The sequence below is a fragment of the Pongo abelii genome, chromosome 9 (genome assembly GCF_028885655.2).
Source record: "Pongo abelii isolate AG06213 chromosome 9, NHGRI_mPonAbe1-v2.0_pri, whole genome shotgun sequence".
Lineage (NCBI taxonomy): Eukaryota > Metazoa > Chordata > Mammalia > Primates > Hominidae > Pongo > Pongo abelii.
Window position 1 is genome coordinate 73,568,981 of NC_071994.2, and position 15,095 is coordinate 73,584,075.

At 42.3% G+C, this 15,095-nt stretch overlaps 1 protein-coding gene across 2 annotated transcripts in view; it reads right to left on the reverse strand.

Moving 5' to 3' along the window:
* Positions 1 to 15,095, reverse strand: part of STIM1 (stromal interaction molecule 1) — a 231,508-nt gene that overhangs the window by 106,216 nt on the left and 110,197 nt on the right. For both annotated transcript variants that reach the window (XM_002822174.4, XM_009246755.4), the window contains exon 2: positions 12,522 to 12,652. In XM_002822174.4, coding sequence (XP_002822220.2) covers positions 12,522 to 12,652 — 131 coding nt within the window. The remainder of the gene's footprint in view (positions 1 to 12,521; positions 12,653 to 15,095) is intronic.

Consider the following 15,095-nt stretch of genomic DNA (forward strand, 5'->3'; position numbering starts at 1 on the left):
GGGAATGGGAAAGTCAGGGAAGGTTCATATAAAATGAAGCTGGCACATTCCAGAGGACAACTAAGATTGATACAGACAGGGCTAGGGGTGCGGGGAGGGACACAAGAGTTTAATTCCAGGTAAGGAGAACTACCTGAGCAAAGAAAGGGGACTGGAAATAAACATAAAATGTTTATAAGACAAAGAAGATTGGAGCCAGACCAAAGTGGTAGGAGGTATGTCTAGAGAATTAACAAAGGTAGCCAAGGTGCAGTGGCTCTCACCTGTAACCCCCAGCAACTCGGGAGGCTGAGGTGAGGGGTTGCTTGAGACCAGGAGTTCAATACCAGACTTGGCAACATAGCAAGACCCTGTCTCTACAAAAATAGTTAGCCTAGTGTGGTGGTGCACACCTGTAGTCCTACCTACTTGGAAGGCTGAGGTAGGAGGATCATTTGAGCCCAGGAGCTCAAGGCTACAGTGAGCCATGATTGTGCCACTGCACTCCAGCCTAGAGGACAGAACAAGACCCTGAGTCTTTTAAAAATATATTTCAATGAAAAACAAAGAAAAGAAAGGTAAAATTGGATTTAAAGAGATGGAGTGGTAGGTACAGGAAGTTAAAGGAAACAGGAAAAGGAAATCATGCAGGAGACACAGAACCCAAATGTACGTTAGGAAGATCACTGGCAGCATGCACAACATGGGCTTTCCGGGAGAGACTAGAGGCTGAACACTTAAGGGTTGTCTACAGCTATCTGAATATAAGAAAGTGAGGCCCAGAGCATAAAAGGGAATACAATTATTATTAATTATGGTAATAACATCTGCAAATAACCCAGCTACTTAATCTTCATCTAATTTGGCCCATGTTAACCACAGCACTGGGCTTCCTACTCTCTCCCTATATACTACTACCTATAAAGTCCAAGTTCCTCCTGGCACTTTAGATATTGCAAGTGAACCTGCTGACTGCTCCCCTCAGAGTTTAGCTCCCTTAGCTCTGATTCTGTTTGGGGTGGCTATAGCATAGAGTAAGGAAATACAGTATAACATGAACTAGTAGCATGAGCTAAAGCCAAATGGTGGGAGGGGTGAAGCCAAATGGTGGCATCGGGAACCTGATGCCAGCTTCCCAAACTCTCACAGCCTCCCAGGACCTAGCATGCCTCTGGGTGGGACAATGAAAAACATAGAAAACAAGTCTATTTCTACCCCCACTAAACTCTAAACAGGTCTCATGACATTTCTACTCTGTCGCTCAGGCTGGAGTACAGTGGCACAATCCCGGCTCACTGCAACCTCCGCCTCCCTGGGGTTCAGGTGATTCTCATGCCTCAGCCTCCCGAGCAGCTGGGATTATAGGCACTTGATACCAACCCCAGCTAATTTGTGTATTTTTAGTAGAGACGTGGTTTCACCATGTTGGTCAGGCTGGTCTCAAACTCCTGACCTCAAGTGATCCGCCCGCCTCGGCCTCCCAAAATGCTGGGATTACAGGCATGAGCCACCATGCCTGGCCCAAAAGCCAGACCTTTTTAAAAGTACACAGGCGCCAGGCATGGTGGCTCACACGTGTAATCCCAGCACTTTGGGAGGCCGAGGCAGGCAGATCACCTGAGGTCAGAAGTTCAAAACCAGCCTGACCAACATGGAGAAACCCCGTCTCTACTAAAAATACAAAATTAGCCGGGCGTGGTGGTGCATGCCTGTAATCCCAGCTACTCAGGAGGCTGAGGCAGGAGAATCACTTGAACCTGGGAGGCAGAGGTTGCAGTGAGCCGAGATAGCGCCATTGCGCTCCAGCCTGGGCAACAAGAGCAAAACTCCGTCTCAAAAAAAAAAAAAAAAAAAGTACACAGGCATATGTAGGAGGCTGGGTGAGCTGCCAGAAAAGTTGTAGTCCCTATAAATGTGTGATCCTGCTTTATCATGCCCTCCCTCTTAATATCAACCACTTAAGCAAAAACAGAACTACCTCTACCTCCTACAGTCTCCTGGCCCTAGTCAAGTCAGGCACACTGCTGGGAGTGGCTCCCATGGCTAAATGCTGTGGTGCCACGGGATGGTGATAGAGCTGATCTAGAATTTTGCTATACAGGCCAGCCCTCACTATTGTACCCTCATGTTGAGGGAGAAAAAAACATGGCTTTAGCACCTATCACGTACCAGGCATTGCGCTAGGGGCTTTATATACATTAATTCCTCACAACATCCCTGCAACATCCCTCCTCAAATAGCTTAAAAAAAAAAAAAATCAAGGCTCAGAAAGGTAAGGTTATTTGCCTAAAGTTGTATAGCCAGTAAGTGGCAAAGCCAAGTTTTGAATACAGGCTTGTTTGCATCAAAATATATGTTCTTTCTGATGATAACAATAATAAACATAAAAATTTTAATTGAGCCTCTTCTATGTGCCAGGCATTGTATTAAGTGCTTTATATGCATTATTCATTTAATATTTGCAACAACTTCATGAAAAGCCTACTACTATTATTACTCCAATTTCTAATGAAGAAACTGAGGTGGAAAGGGACTATGTAACGTCCCCAAGTTTCCACAGCTGGAAGAGGCAGAATGGAGTCTGTATGATTCCAGAGCATAAGCTCATAACTCTGTGTTATACTTCTATACCAGACACCGCAGACACTAACAGAAGTCAAAAGTAGATCTTGTAGCTTCCTGGATTCATACTGCTACCTACTCATCCTTATCCCCTAAAATGTGTGATCACACCCTTGCTAAGACTCCCATAGCAGAATGATAGCATTCTGCTATAGCAATATTGGTCAGTCATTCAACACAGTGATTAAGCACATATTCTATAACAGACTTTGTTGGGCACTGGGGAAAACAGAGACAAACCAGATAAGAGCAGTTCTTTCTCTAAAGGGGCTCAAAATACATCAGACAAACATTAAAATACAGCTGTCAGGGGCCAGGCGTGGTGGCTCATGCCTGTAATCCCAGCACTTTGGGAGCTGGAGGCGGGCAGATCACCTGAGGTCAGAAGTTCAAGACCAGCATGACCAACATGGCGAAACCCCATCTCTACTAAAAATACAAAAATTAGCTGGGTGTGGCAGTACGCGCCTGTAGTTCCAGCTACTAGGCAGGCTGATGCAGGAGAATCGCTTGAACCCAGGAGGTAGAGGTTGCAGTGAGCCAAGACTGTACCACTGCATTCCATCCTGGGTGACAGAGTGAGACTCCATCTCCAAAAAAAAACAACTGTCAGGCTAGGCATGGTGGCTCACACACGTAATCCCAGAACTTTGGGAGGCTGAGGCAGGAGGATTTCTTGAGCCCAGGAGTTCAACACCAGCCTAGGCAACATAGTGAGACCCTATCTAAGAAAAATACAACTGTCAGATGCTAGTTGATTTCCTGTATATATAGAGGAAAAGAGAAAAGGGAAAGTAGTAAGCATTCACTGAGCTTGAATTACATGTCAGGTACTACGCTGGGAACTTTAAAAAAATTAACATATGATGAAATTTAACTTTTTGGAGCATAGTTCTATGAGTTTTAATACATATTTATTAATAGATTCATGTAACTGCCCTTGCAATCTGGACACAGAACAGTTAGTCCATTACTCCCCAAAAACTTCCTCCATGCTTTCCCCTTGTGGTCAAATCCTCCCCTACAATAATAACCCCTGATAACCACTGACCTAGTCTCCATCCCTATAGTTTTGCCTTTCTCAGAATGTCATATAAATAGAATCACATAGTATGTAATTTTTTGAGACTGGTTTCTTTCCCTCAGATAATGCCTCTGAGATTCACGTATGTTGTGTATATTAGTAGTTCATGCCTTTGTTTTGCTTTTTGTTTTTGCTTTTTGTTTTTGCTTTTCCCCAGAGGTGTTGATCCAAAAAATTCATGCCTTTATATTGCTCAGTAGTCTTCCATAGTCTGTTTATCCGTTCATACATTGAAGGACATTTGGGTTATGTCCAGTTTTTGGCAATCACAAATAAAGATACTATAAACATTCATGTACAGGTTCTACTGTGAATATAAAGTTTCATTTATTTATAGGGTAAATACCTAGAGGAAGAATTGCTGGGACATATATTTAACTTTGTAAGAAACTTGGGGAACATCACACTCTGGGGACTGTTGTGGGGTGGGGGGAGGGGGGAAGGATAGCTTTAGGAGATATACCTAATGCTAAATGACGAGTTAATGGGTGCAGCACACCAGCATGGCACATGTATACATATGTAACTAACCTGCACATTGTGCACATGTACCCTAAAACTTAAAGTATAATCATAATAAAATTAAATTAAAAAAAAGAACCTATTAAAAAAAAAAAAAAAAGAAACTGTGAAACTTTTCCAGACTGGCTGTATCATCCTGCATTCCCATCAGCAAGAGTTCCAGTGGCTCTTCCTCCTCGTCCAGGACTTGATATTGTCCATTTTTTATTTTTAGTCATTCTAACAGGCATGTGGTGATACCTCATTATGGTTTTAATTTGCATTTCCCTAATGGTTAATAATATTGAGTATCTTTTCATAGCTTATTAGCCATCCATATATCTACTTTGAAGTCTCTGTTCAAATCTTTTCCCATTTTTTATTAAGTGGCTTATTTTCTTCTTCTTCTTCTTCTTCATTTTTTTTTTTTTTGAGGCAGAGTCTCACTTTGTTGCCCAATCTGGAATGCAGTGGTGCAATCTCCACTCACTGCAACCTCTGCCTCCCAGCTTCAAGTGATTCTCCTGCCTCAGCCTTTCCAGTAACTGGGATTACAGGCACGTGTCGCCACACCAGCTAATTTTTTTGTATTTTTAGTACAGATAGGGTTTTGCCATGTTGGCCAAGCTGGTCTCAAACTCCTGACCTCAAGTGATCTGCCGGCCTCAGCCTCCCAAAGTTGTTGGGATTACAGGCGTGAGCCACCACCACACCTGGCCTGGCTTATTTTCTATTGTCGAGTTTTGAGAATTCTTTGTGTTGGGAACTTTAAACAGCACTTTTCTCACTTAATCCTGACAACAACCCTGTAATGGTAGGAATCATTAACTACCACTTTACCCTAAGAAAACCAAAGGGAAAGTCACTAGACTACTATAATCTGATCACAGTTCTGCCTAATTTCAAAGTTTTCTTATCACTTAATCACCTGTGACATACAGAGCACTAGAATGCAAGCTCCCTAAAAGCAGGGATCTTATCTGTTTTGTACACTGTGGAATCCCTAGCCTTCGAATAGTGCCTGGCTTTAATACCTATTAAATAAGAATTTGTTTAATGACTAAATAAATGCCCTGATTTGCCATGTAGGCTCCAGAAAAGAAAATAGCACTGCTCTCAAAAAGTATGGTCCAGTCAAGGAGACAATGGTCTTAGGTAGGCCCTTGTCTGCCCAACTCATACTGTTAAGGACAACCTAACAGTACCATCCCACTGCAACAAATCTTTTGCCCATGGAGCAAACCCCACCAGAGGTTTGAATAGAACACAGGTCATGAATTCTCATACTGCCAGCCTGTTAGAACTCCCTGCCAGCTCTGCAAGAAGGGCACCATCACCAATAGAGCCATCTGGCACATCTGAAGGGCCCACAATACATAGCCTCTGCTATCCAGAAGAGAAGCAAGCAAACATGGCACTTAACCAAACTAGCTGCCCCTACACAAATGATTATATATTTTTCTTTTCTTTTAAGAGACTCTTAAAAAGTCTCTTTTAGGGTCTCTGTGCCAATATCTAGCTTTTTTTTTTTTTGGTAGAGATACAGTCTCCCTATGTTGTCCAGGCTGGTCTTGAACTCCTGGGCTCAAGTAATCCTCCTGCCTCAGCCTCCCAAGGTGCTCAGATTACAGCTGTGAGCCACCACAACTGGCCTGATTATATATTTTTCTATAACATGCCTACTGAGTCTCAGTTTGCCCTAAGTCTAATTTCACAGCAGAGTATATTCAGCAATTAGAAACGAGAATGGCTTTTTCTGCCCATGGATGCCACTGAAAACATCATTAAAGTCTCTCTTCCCACTGCTATCATGTCTAAGTCAGAGTCTCTTAAGGAGTCCCAACAGCTGTAGAAGTTCTTCATCAGAGAGTTGAGCTTTGAAATGACCAGTGAGGGTCCAATGAGCCATTCTGAGCAACAGGGAGCGCTCACAGAATGTGGTAATGAGAGATCCAAATACCAAGTGCTCCAGGGGCTTTGGGTTTGTCACATATGCCACTGTGGAGGAGGTGGATGCAGCCGTGAATGCAAGGCTACATAAGGTGGACGGAAGAGCTGTATCAAGAGAAGATTCTCAAAGACCACATGCCCACTTAACTATGAAAAGGATATTTGTTGGGGGCTTTAAAAAAGATACATTTTAAATTTAAAAAAAATTTTTTTTAATTAGCTGGGTGTGGTGGCATGTGCCTATAGTCCCAGCTACTCAAGAGGCTGAGACAGGAAGATCGTTTGAGCCTGGGAGGTAAAGGCTACAGTGAGCCATGCTCACACCACTGAACTCCAGCCTGGCCGACAGTGTGAGACTTTGTCTCAAAATAAATAAACAAATATTTTTAAAAGAAATACTGGCTGGGTGCAGTGGCTCATGCCTGTAATTCTAGCACTTTGGGAGGCCGAGGCAGGGGATCACTTGCCCAGGAGTTCAAGACCAGCCTGGGCAGCATGGCAAGACCTCATCTCTACAAAAAATACAAAAATTAACTAGGTGCAGTGGTGCGCGCCTGTAGTCCCAGCTACTCGGGAGGCTGAGATGGGACGATCACTTGAGCCCAGGAGGTCCAGGCTGCAGTGAGCTGTGTTTACACCACTGCACTCCAGCCTGGGCGACAGAGCAAGACCTTGCCTCAAGAGAAAAAAAAAGAAATACCATACTGTGAATGGCCACAACTATGAAGTTAGGGATGCCTTGTCGAAGAAAGAGATGGCTAGTGTTTCATCTAGCCAAAGAGGTCGAAGTGGTTCTGGAAACCCTGGTGATGGTCGTGGACGTGGTTTTGGTGGGAATGACAACTTTGGTCATGGAGGAGAAACTTCAGTGGTTGTGGTGACTTTGGTAGCAGCCATGCTGGTAGTGATCTGGTAGCAACGGGGATGGCTATAATGGATTTGGTAACAACAGTGGTTATAGAGGGGGCAGCCCTGGTTACGCTGAAGGAAGCAGAGGCTATGGAAGTGGAGGCAGGATTATGGAAATCAGCGCAGTGGCTACAGCAGGAGTGTCAGCTCTCACAGCTATAACAACGATGGAGGCAGAAGCAGCTTTGTTGGTGGCAGTGAAAGCAATTTTGGAGGTGGTGACAGCTACAATAATTTTGGCAATTATAACAATCAGTCCTCAAATTTTGGATGCACGAAGGGAGGAAACTTTGGACGCAGAAGCTCTGGATTCTATACTGGCCAAAACACAAAACCAAGGCAGCTATGGTGGTTCCAGTCAGTAGCTATGGCAGTGGCAGATTTTAATTACTGCCAGAAAAATGCTTAGCAGGAGAAGAGAGCCAGAGAAGTGACAAAGAAGCTACAGGTTACAACAGATTTGTGAACTCAGCCAAGCACAGTGGTGGCAGGGCCTAGCTGCTACAAAGAAGACATGTTTTAGACAATATTAATGTGTATAGGCAAAAAAAAAAGTAGGACTGTATTTGTGACTAATTGTATAACAGGTTATTTTAGTTTCTTTTCTGTGGAAAATGTAAAGCACGCCAACAATGAGTTTTAGTGTAGATATTTTTTTTTACTCATGCTGTTGATTGCTAAATGTAATAGTTTGATCGTGATGCTGAATAAATGTGTCTATAAAAAAAGAAATGAGAATGAATCAAAGAAGAGATAAAACTATAAGAAGAAAACTATAAGAGGCAATCATAAGAATGTATATAGGAATCTAGGTACTGGGGTAATAGTGCAAGAGGCCCTGAAGACATGCTTTGATTCATACAAAGAAAAGTTAACACTCTAGTCACAATAATCTGTAGGAAGAAAGACTTACTTCAGAAATGGCTAAAATTTTAAAAGATCTGTAACTGGGGTTACAGTCCAGTTATGCAGAAAAGTTACCAGTAGGAGGCTGAATACATGAGGCCTCAATAGAGCAACCCTTCAGACTTCTACTAAGGCTCCTGAGTAATCAGCAAGGCTTTTAGATGACTTATAAAAATCTCAGGTCCTTCATCGGAATCCAAGGAAATGAAGCTGAAGCAGGAGAACGAGGGGAAAATTAACCAGCCTTCCAACTTTGTCTGCCTCATTCTAAAATTTACATAGTAGACCATTTGTCATCCATGCTGTCCCACAAAGAGTTTTTGTTTATGATTTATGACAGGTTTATGCTACTTCTACTTGAATATCTATATTTCCCATGTGGTTTTTATGTTTAATATTAGGAGAGTAGAGCCAGTTAACATTTAGGGAGTTATCTGTTTCCATTTTGAGGTGGCCAATATGGAAATGTGGAATTTTTATAAAGGTTATAAATGTTTGGCATAGTACTTTTGGTACATTGTGGCTTCACAAGGGCCAGTGTTAAAACTGCTTCATGTCTAAGCAAAGAGAACTGCCTACACATTGGTATGTCCTGGTAGGGAGTAAAAGGGATCATTGGTTCCAGTCACAGGTGTAGTAACTATGGGTACTTTAAGGTTTGGAGCACTTAAATGGCTGGGGTAGAAACAGATATCCCATGGATCACGTTACATCTTTTTTGTTTTGTTTTGTTTTTTTGTTTTTTTTGTTTTTGAGACGGAGTCTCGCTCTGTCACCCAGGCTGGAGTGCAGTGTTGAGATCTCGGCTCGCGGCAAGCTCCGCCTCCTGGGCTCACACCACTCTCCCGCCTCAGCATGCAGAGTAGCTGGGACTACAGGCGCCCGCCACCACGCCTGGAGAACTTTTTGTATTTTTAGTAGAGACGGGGTTTCACCGTGTTAGCCAGGATGGTCTCGATCTCCTGACCTCATGATCCACCCGCCTCGGCCTTCCAAAGTGTTGGGATTACAGGCGTGAGCCACGGTGCCCGGCCCTTTTTTTTTTATACTTGTTTATTTTTTTGTAGAGACAAGTTCTCACTATGTTGACTAGGCTGGTCTTGAACTCCTGGCCTCAAGCAGTCCTCCTGCCTTAGCCTCCCAAAGTGCTGGGATTATGGGTGTGAGCCACCACACCTGGCCCACATGTTACATCTTGTATATCTATGGAATATTCAATCTCACTGTGCACACCTTTGACTACGGCTGCAGAAGTGTTCCTTTAGACAAAGTTGTGACCCATTTTACTCTGGATAAGGGCAGAAACAGTTCACATTCCATTATTTGTAAAGTTACCTGCTGTTGGCTTTCATTATTTTTGCTACACTCATTTTATTTGTATTTAAATGTTTTAGGCAACCTAAAAACAAATGTAAAAGATGCAGTAAAAATGAATTGCTTGATATTCATTACTTCATGTATATCAAGCACAGCAGTAAAACAAAAAAAGAAAAACCCATGTATTTAACTTCTTTTTTTTTAGGTTTTTTGCTGTTGTGATTTTTTTTGATACTTGCCTAACATGCATGTGCTGTAAAAATAGTTAACAAGGAAATAACTTGAGATGACAGCTAGCTTTGTTTAACATCTTATGAAATTTTCATTAACAATCCAAGCATAATTGTTAAGAACACGTGTATTAAATTTATGTAAGTGGAATAAAAGTTTTATGAATGAAAAAAAAAACCCTTCAGGTCCTCGATGGCCAAAAGAACCAGGGTTTCTGGTACCCCACCATCCATTACACAATATTCTAAACTCTGAGATATCTACCCAACTTTCTAGTTAGATCCTGAACTCTAAGGCTATCTTATACATGTTTGAGGTGACTTAGGCACACACATTTTGGTACTTTCTCTCTCAGGAAGGTAGCTTGTGATTGATCATGCAAACCTAGACCAGCAGGCCTCTCTAACCATGTGAGGCCTGAGATTGCAGGGAGAGCAGTGGAAACCAAGGCAAGACAAAAACTATACTGAAAAAGAACAGCTCACCACTGGTGCAGAGAAGAGCCAGGGTAACAGCTTTTGTGTTATTTCGGAACAGTTTGTGCTGATGAGCTTTTTGTTGTGGTAACATTCCTCTAAAAAGAACATTTTATTCCTCCCCTCATTGACAAAGCAACTCAGCAGAATGCAACAAAAAAAAAAAAAAAAGGACGAGGAGCAGGTAACAAAGATATCCAAGAATTTATAGATCTTGGGTTACATCACCTTCTTCATCCATTCCCCAGTTTTGTGGCCAGGCCCTGGGACAGTGATCAGGACGCCACTAGGCCTCATTCACCCCCAGGAACATGGCTGTATTCTCAGGTTAGACAAATAAAATTTTGATCCTTTACAGGTCAGCGACACTTCTGGATGTAACCAAATTTCAGATACTTACATCATGTCGTTGTCTTTGCTCAAGAACCTACAGTTGCCTGGTTCAACAAGTATACATATCTCAGCCTGGGACCCACTTTCCTTTCCAACTTTTTGTTCTGTGGTTTTCCACCACAGTCCCTGTCTAACCAAACCAACCCACTATATTTCTTACTACCTCTACAGCTTTGCTCACACTGATTCTCCACTACTCAGTAAGCCCAACCCTTTCCATTCTATCCAAATTTTACTTTTTATCCAGGAAGTCTATTTTTCTCTTCCTTTAAATTCCTTAAACATTATCTGGTTCATCCTTACAGACAAATCCCCTCTGTTGACCAATCAGTGAATTTTGTGTTTTGTTTTGTTTTAGAGACAGGGTCTTGCTCTGTTGCCCAGGCTGGAGTGCAATGGCATGATCATAGTGCACCACAGCCTCGACCTCCTAGGTTCAAGTGATCCTCCAGCCTCAGCCTCCAGAGTAGCTGAGACTACAGGTGTATGCCACCACACCCAGCCAATTTTTTTTTTTTTTTAGAGACAGGGTCTCGCTGTGTTGTCCAGGCTAGTCTTGAATTCTTGACCTCAAGCTATCCTCCTGCCTTGGCCTCCCGAAGTGCTGGGATTACAGGCATGAGCCACCACACCCAGATTCAGTGGAGTTCTGTATGCTACTTGCCCATCTTCAGTGATAGGGAGTTCACTGTCTACCAAGGAGGCCTCTTCTATGACAAGATAGCTCTCACTGTTAGTCAATTCTTTATTCTAAAAGAAAATGCCTACTTTTTACTTTCCCCACTTTACTTTGGACCTGGTTCTGCTCTTAGAATAGGAGAAACAATACAGCAGTACTTAAGAGCATGGGCTTTGAAATCAGATCTGCGCTGATATTCACTGTGTCCCTGAAGAAAATGCTTAACCTTTCTAAGCCTCCATACCCTAGTAATAATACCAACTTCATAAATCTGTTGAAGTTAAAAGAGTAACTATGCAAAAAGCTTAACACTGTGACTGGCATAAGGTAAGAGTTCAATCAATGAGAGCTAGTATCATGGTTTTCACTTTACTATCATTATTACTTAAGTCTGATTTATTTACTTCTTATGTATTTAAAGATAGAAATTATATTAACTGAGTCTCCTCTTCTCCAGGCTAAAGTCTCTTCACTAGACTTTAAGTTATATAAAGACAGACTGTATCTGTTTTATTTACAGTCCCATCTCCACGCCTAGCACAGTGCATGGTACATAGACGCTTAATAAACATAATTGTGTTGAATGCTCTGTTTCATACTTTCCAAACCCTTCATCACTCATGTCACTCCTCTCTGTATAGGCCCTCACTGTTCCAAATCCTTCTGACAATGTGGGATCCAAAATTGAACTCAAAACTCAAAGGTAGCCTGGCAGGAAAGAGAGAGTGGGGTTATCTCCCCCATCGTGATATAACTACATCACTATTGAAGATTTGGCATAACTTGGTAGCTTCACCAAACTACTGGTATATGTTGAGCTTTAAATGAAGAAACTTTTAAATCTTTTCACACATAATGACCTTATACTCTGGGATCTGCTGAGCCACAGGTACAATAATGCCAAAAGATGAAACAACAATAGAGCTTTTTTCTATTTAGAGACTCCTCTAACTCTTACTATCTAGACCACTCAACTGGCTCCCAAAAACTTCAACCTGGAATTCAGAATGATCTTTCTAAAACAGTTTGTTTCTTCTTCCCAAATAGAGTATAAACTCCCAGAGGGCAGGATCTGGGTGTCTTATCTTCTATCCCTCATGCCAACACAGGGCTGAGAACAGACTGATGCCCTCCATCTATAGCAGGATTGCAAGAAGGATCCAAGGAAACCATAGAGACCAGCCTCAGGGATCTCTCTCCCTCCCAAACAACACAGCTTAGTCAGTGTTATACAACTAGCCAGTAGGCAGGGGGCAGCCAGCCCAGGCACAGATACAGGCATAAAGCCTACACTCTGACAGGCTGACTCCTGGAGGGCTGCTCTTCTGGGAGCCCCCTTCCCTGATAGGGATGAGTTCCTAAAGAACAAGCCAGCAGAGAACATCTCTCCACAGGGAAGAGCCTGTCTAAGCAGCTTTCAAAGACTAATTCACACAGGAAGAAAAGAGAGCCATAGCAGGATGGGAGCACTCACCTCATCACTTTCTTCCACATCCACATCACCATTGGCATCATCGTCCATCAGCTTGTGGATGTTACGGACTGCCTCGAAGCTGAGTTTCTCATCCTCACTGTGACACAGGGGCTTGTCAATTCGGCAAAACTCTGTGTAAGAAAAGCAAGAGACAAAATTACTCAGAGCTGCCACCCAGAACCTATCACCCACCTGTGTCAGCATCCTTAGCTTCTAGCATCTGACTCCTCATGTAGGCACTTAACTGGCTATTTGTACAGTGACAGAGGTGTTTCATCTAGACTTTAACTGTCTCCCCAAGAAAATGCTGAGCTCCCCCACAAGGACAATGCTTTATCACCCTAATAGTTTCTTGGCAGGGAAGTCTTGCATAGGACTGGGAGTATACTGGGATCTAGACAAGAACGTGAATCAGTAACTCACAAGTGAGAGAAAACATAAATAGCCAATGAACACAAGAAAAAATCTGGCCTCATTAGTAATCAAAGAAATACATATTCAATTGAGTTATTATTTTTAATCAGCCAAATACACAAATGTAAATCAGCATAATCTTTCTGGAAACAGAACAACAGCCAATTAGTCCCAGTGCCCAAATAATGTGTAATTTTCCTTTTTGTTCATTTTGTCAGTGCTGATATATATAAGGTCAGCCATTGACTGAGGAAACTCACATCTCATGCCTTCCCACAGACAGTTATATCAGGCAAATATTTTTTAGATATCTGAAGGCCCTGAGCTCATCTGATACAACACCTTAGGTGGTCTGGGATACGGTTTCTTCTGCCTACCATTACATGTCCATGTAGCAGTAAAACCAGCACAAGAGCCTAGGCCACCTTAGCTCTTTCTGTGACACCTAGTCCTCTCTTACAAGCCTGGAAAACACCTAGTCTGAATGACGCACACAATAGAAAGAGCCCGAAATCTAGGCTTAGCTCTACCATGTGATCTAGGGAGGTCATTTCTCTTCCTCAGGCCTCAAGGTCACTATTTGAAAAAGGTATTTTGGCTGAAGTTTCTAGTATTTCTTCCAATTCCTAGATGCTAAAATTCCTCTTTCCTTTTGACCTGGATCTTGACAACTACTTCCTTGGCAAAATACTCTTCAGATGACCCTCAAAGAAGATAGAGCTTGACTTCCTAGGCAATAGAAGAAGCTGTCACAGGACAGAAAGTAAGGACAGGGTGAAGAGGCTGTGGTTGTGATGCCTTTTAGAAGGTACTAATCAAAGACCTAAAATACCCTAATCCATTTAATCATCTACTTGTCTACCAGCCAAAGACAGTGATAAGACTAGACAGGTCACCTCTCTACCTCTTGCTAGTCACTCAAATCCTTTTCAAAATAAGGGAGGAGTGTAAATATTAAATTTTAAAGTGTTCCAGATGTGATTCAATAGAAGTATGTTGAACATTGAAGCTCACCAATGTTAAGTGATGTGCCAAAGTCAAAGGCAGCTAAAGAGCCACAGTGAGAGCCCAAGTCTGCTGACTCCCAGGCCAGCACTTCAAAATTCCATCTTCACCACTGCCTTTTTGCTAGGGTGACCAGATAGCTGGCATTGGGTTGCTTTCATCTTTTAGAAGCCACAGGTGATAATACGGGCAAGAAGAACATTGAAGAAATGGGTGGGTTTTTTTTGGTTTTTTGTTTGTTTGTTTGTTTTTTGAGACAGAGTCTCACCCTGTTGCCCAGGTTTGAGTGTAGTGACATGATCTCTGCTCACTGCAACCTTCGCTCCCTGGACTCAAGCAATTCTCCTGCCTCAGCCTTCCGAGTAGCTGGGATTACAGGCATGCACCACCATGCCCAGCTAATTTTTTGTATTTTTAGTAGAGACGGGGTTTCACCATGTTGGCCAGGCCAGTCTTGAAGTCCTGACCTCAAGTGATCCGCCCACCTCGGCCTCCCAAAGTGCTGGGATTACAGGCATGGGCCACCACACCCAGCCTGCAATGGTTTGATAAAAGAAAAAAAGTATGATGAACAGTATGCATACAAAAAGAAATATCTCTGCACAAACATTTCTCTCTACATTTGTTCTGCTAAATTGGGGAGTGGGATGAAGGGGTAGTGGGAACTTAGGGAGAGAGCAGAATACACCCAAAGATTAAGGTATTGTTTCTCTACTACTTCACCAACAAAAACATATATAATTGCATATTAGAGCTTTTTCATCAGCCCATGATATGCCCATTTAAACATTTATTGAATGTTCTTCATATATCAGGCCCTATGATCAGCATGGGGCATAAAAACATGAATCATATCTCATTTTTCTCTCAGAAGGCTAATTACAAAAGTGGGAGAGACAAGCAATTAAAACACTATGTGCTAAGTGCCATGATAGAAAGGATCATAATTAAGGATCAGCAAATTTTTCTGTAAACAGCCAGATAGTAAACAACTTAGGATTTGTCAGCCATATAGTCTCTGTTGCACAACTTAACTCTGCCATTGTAGCACAAAAGCATCCATAGACAAAATATAAGTGAATGAGCTTGAATGTGTTCTAATAAAACTTTATTTATAAAAGCAGGCAGTAAACTGGATTTGGCCCACAGGCCATA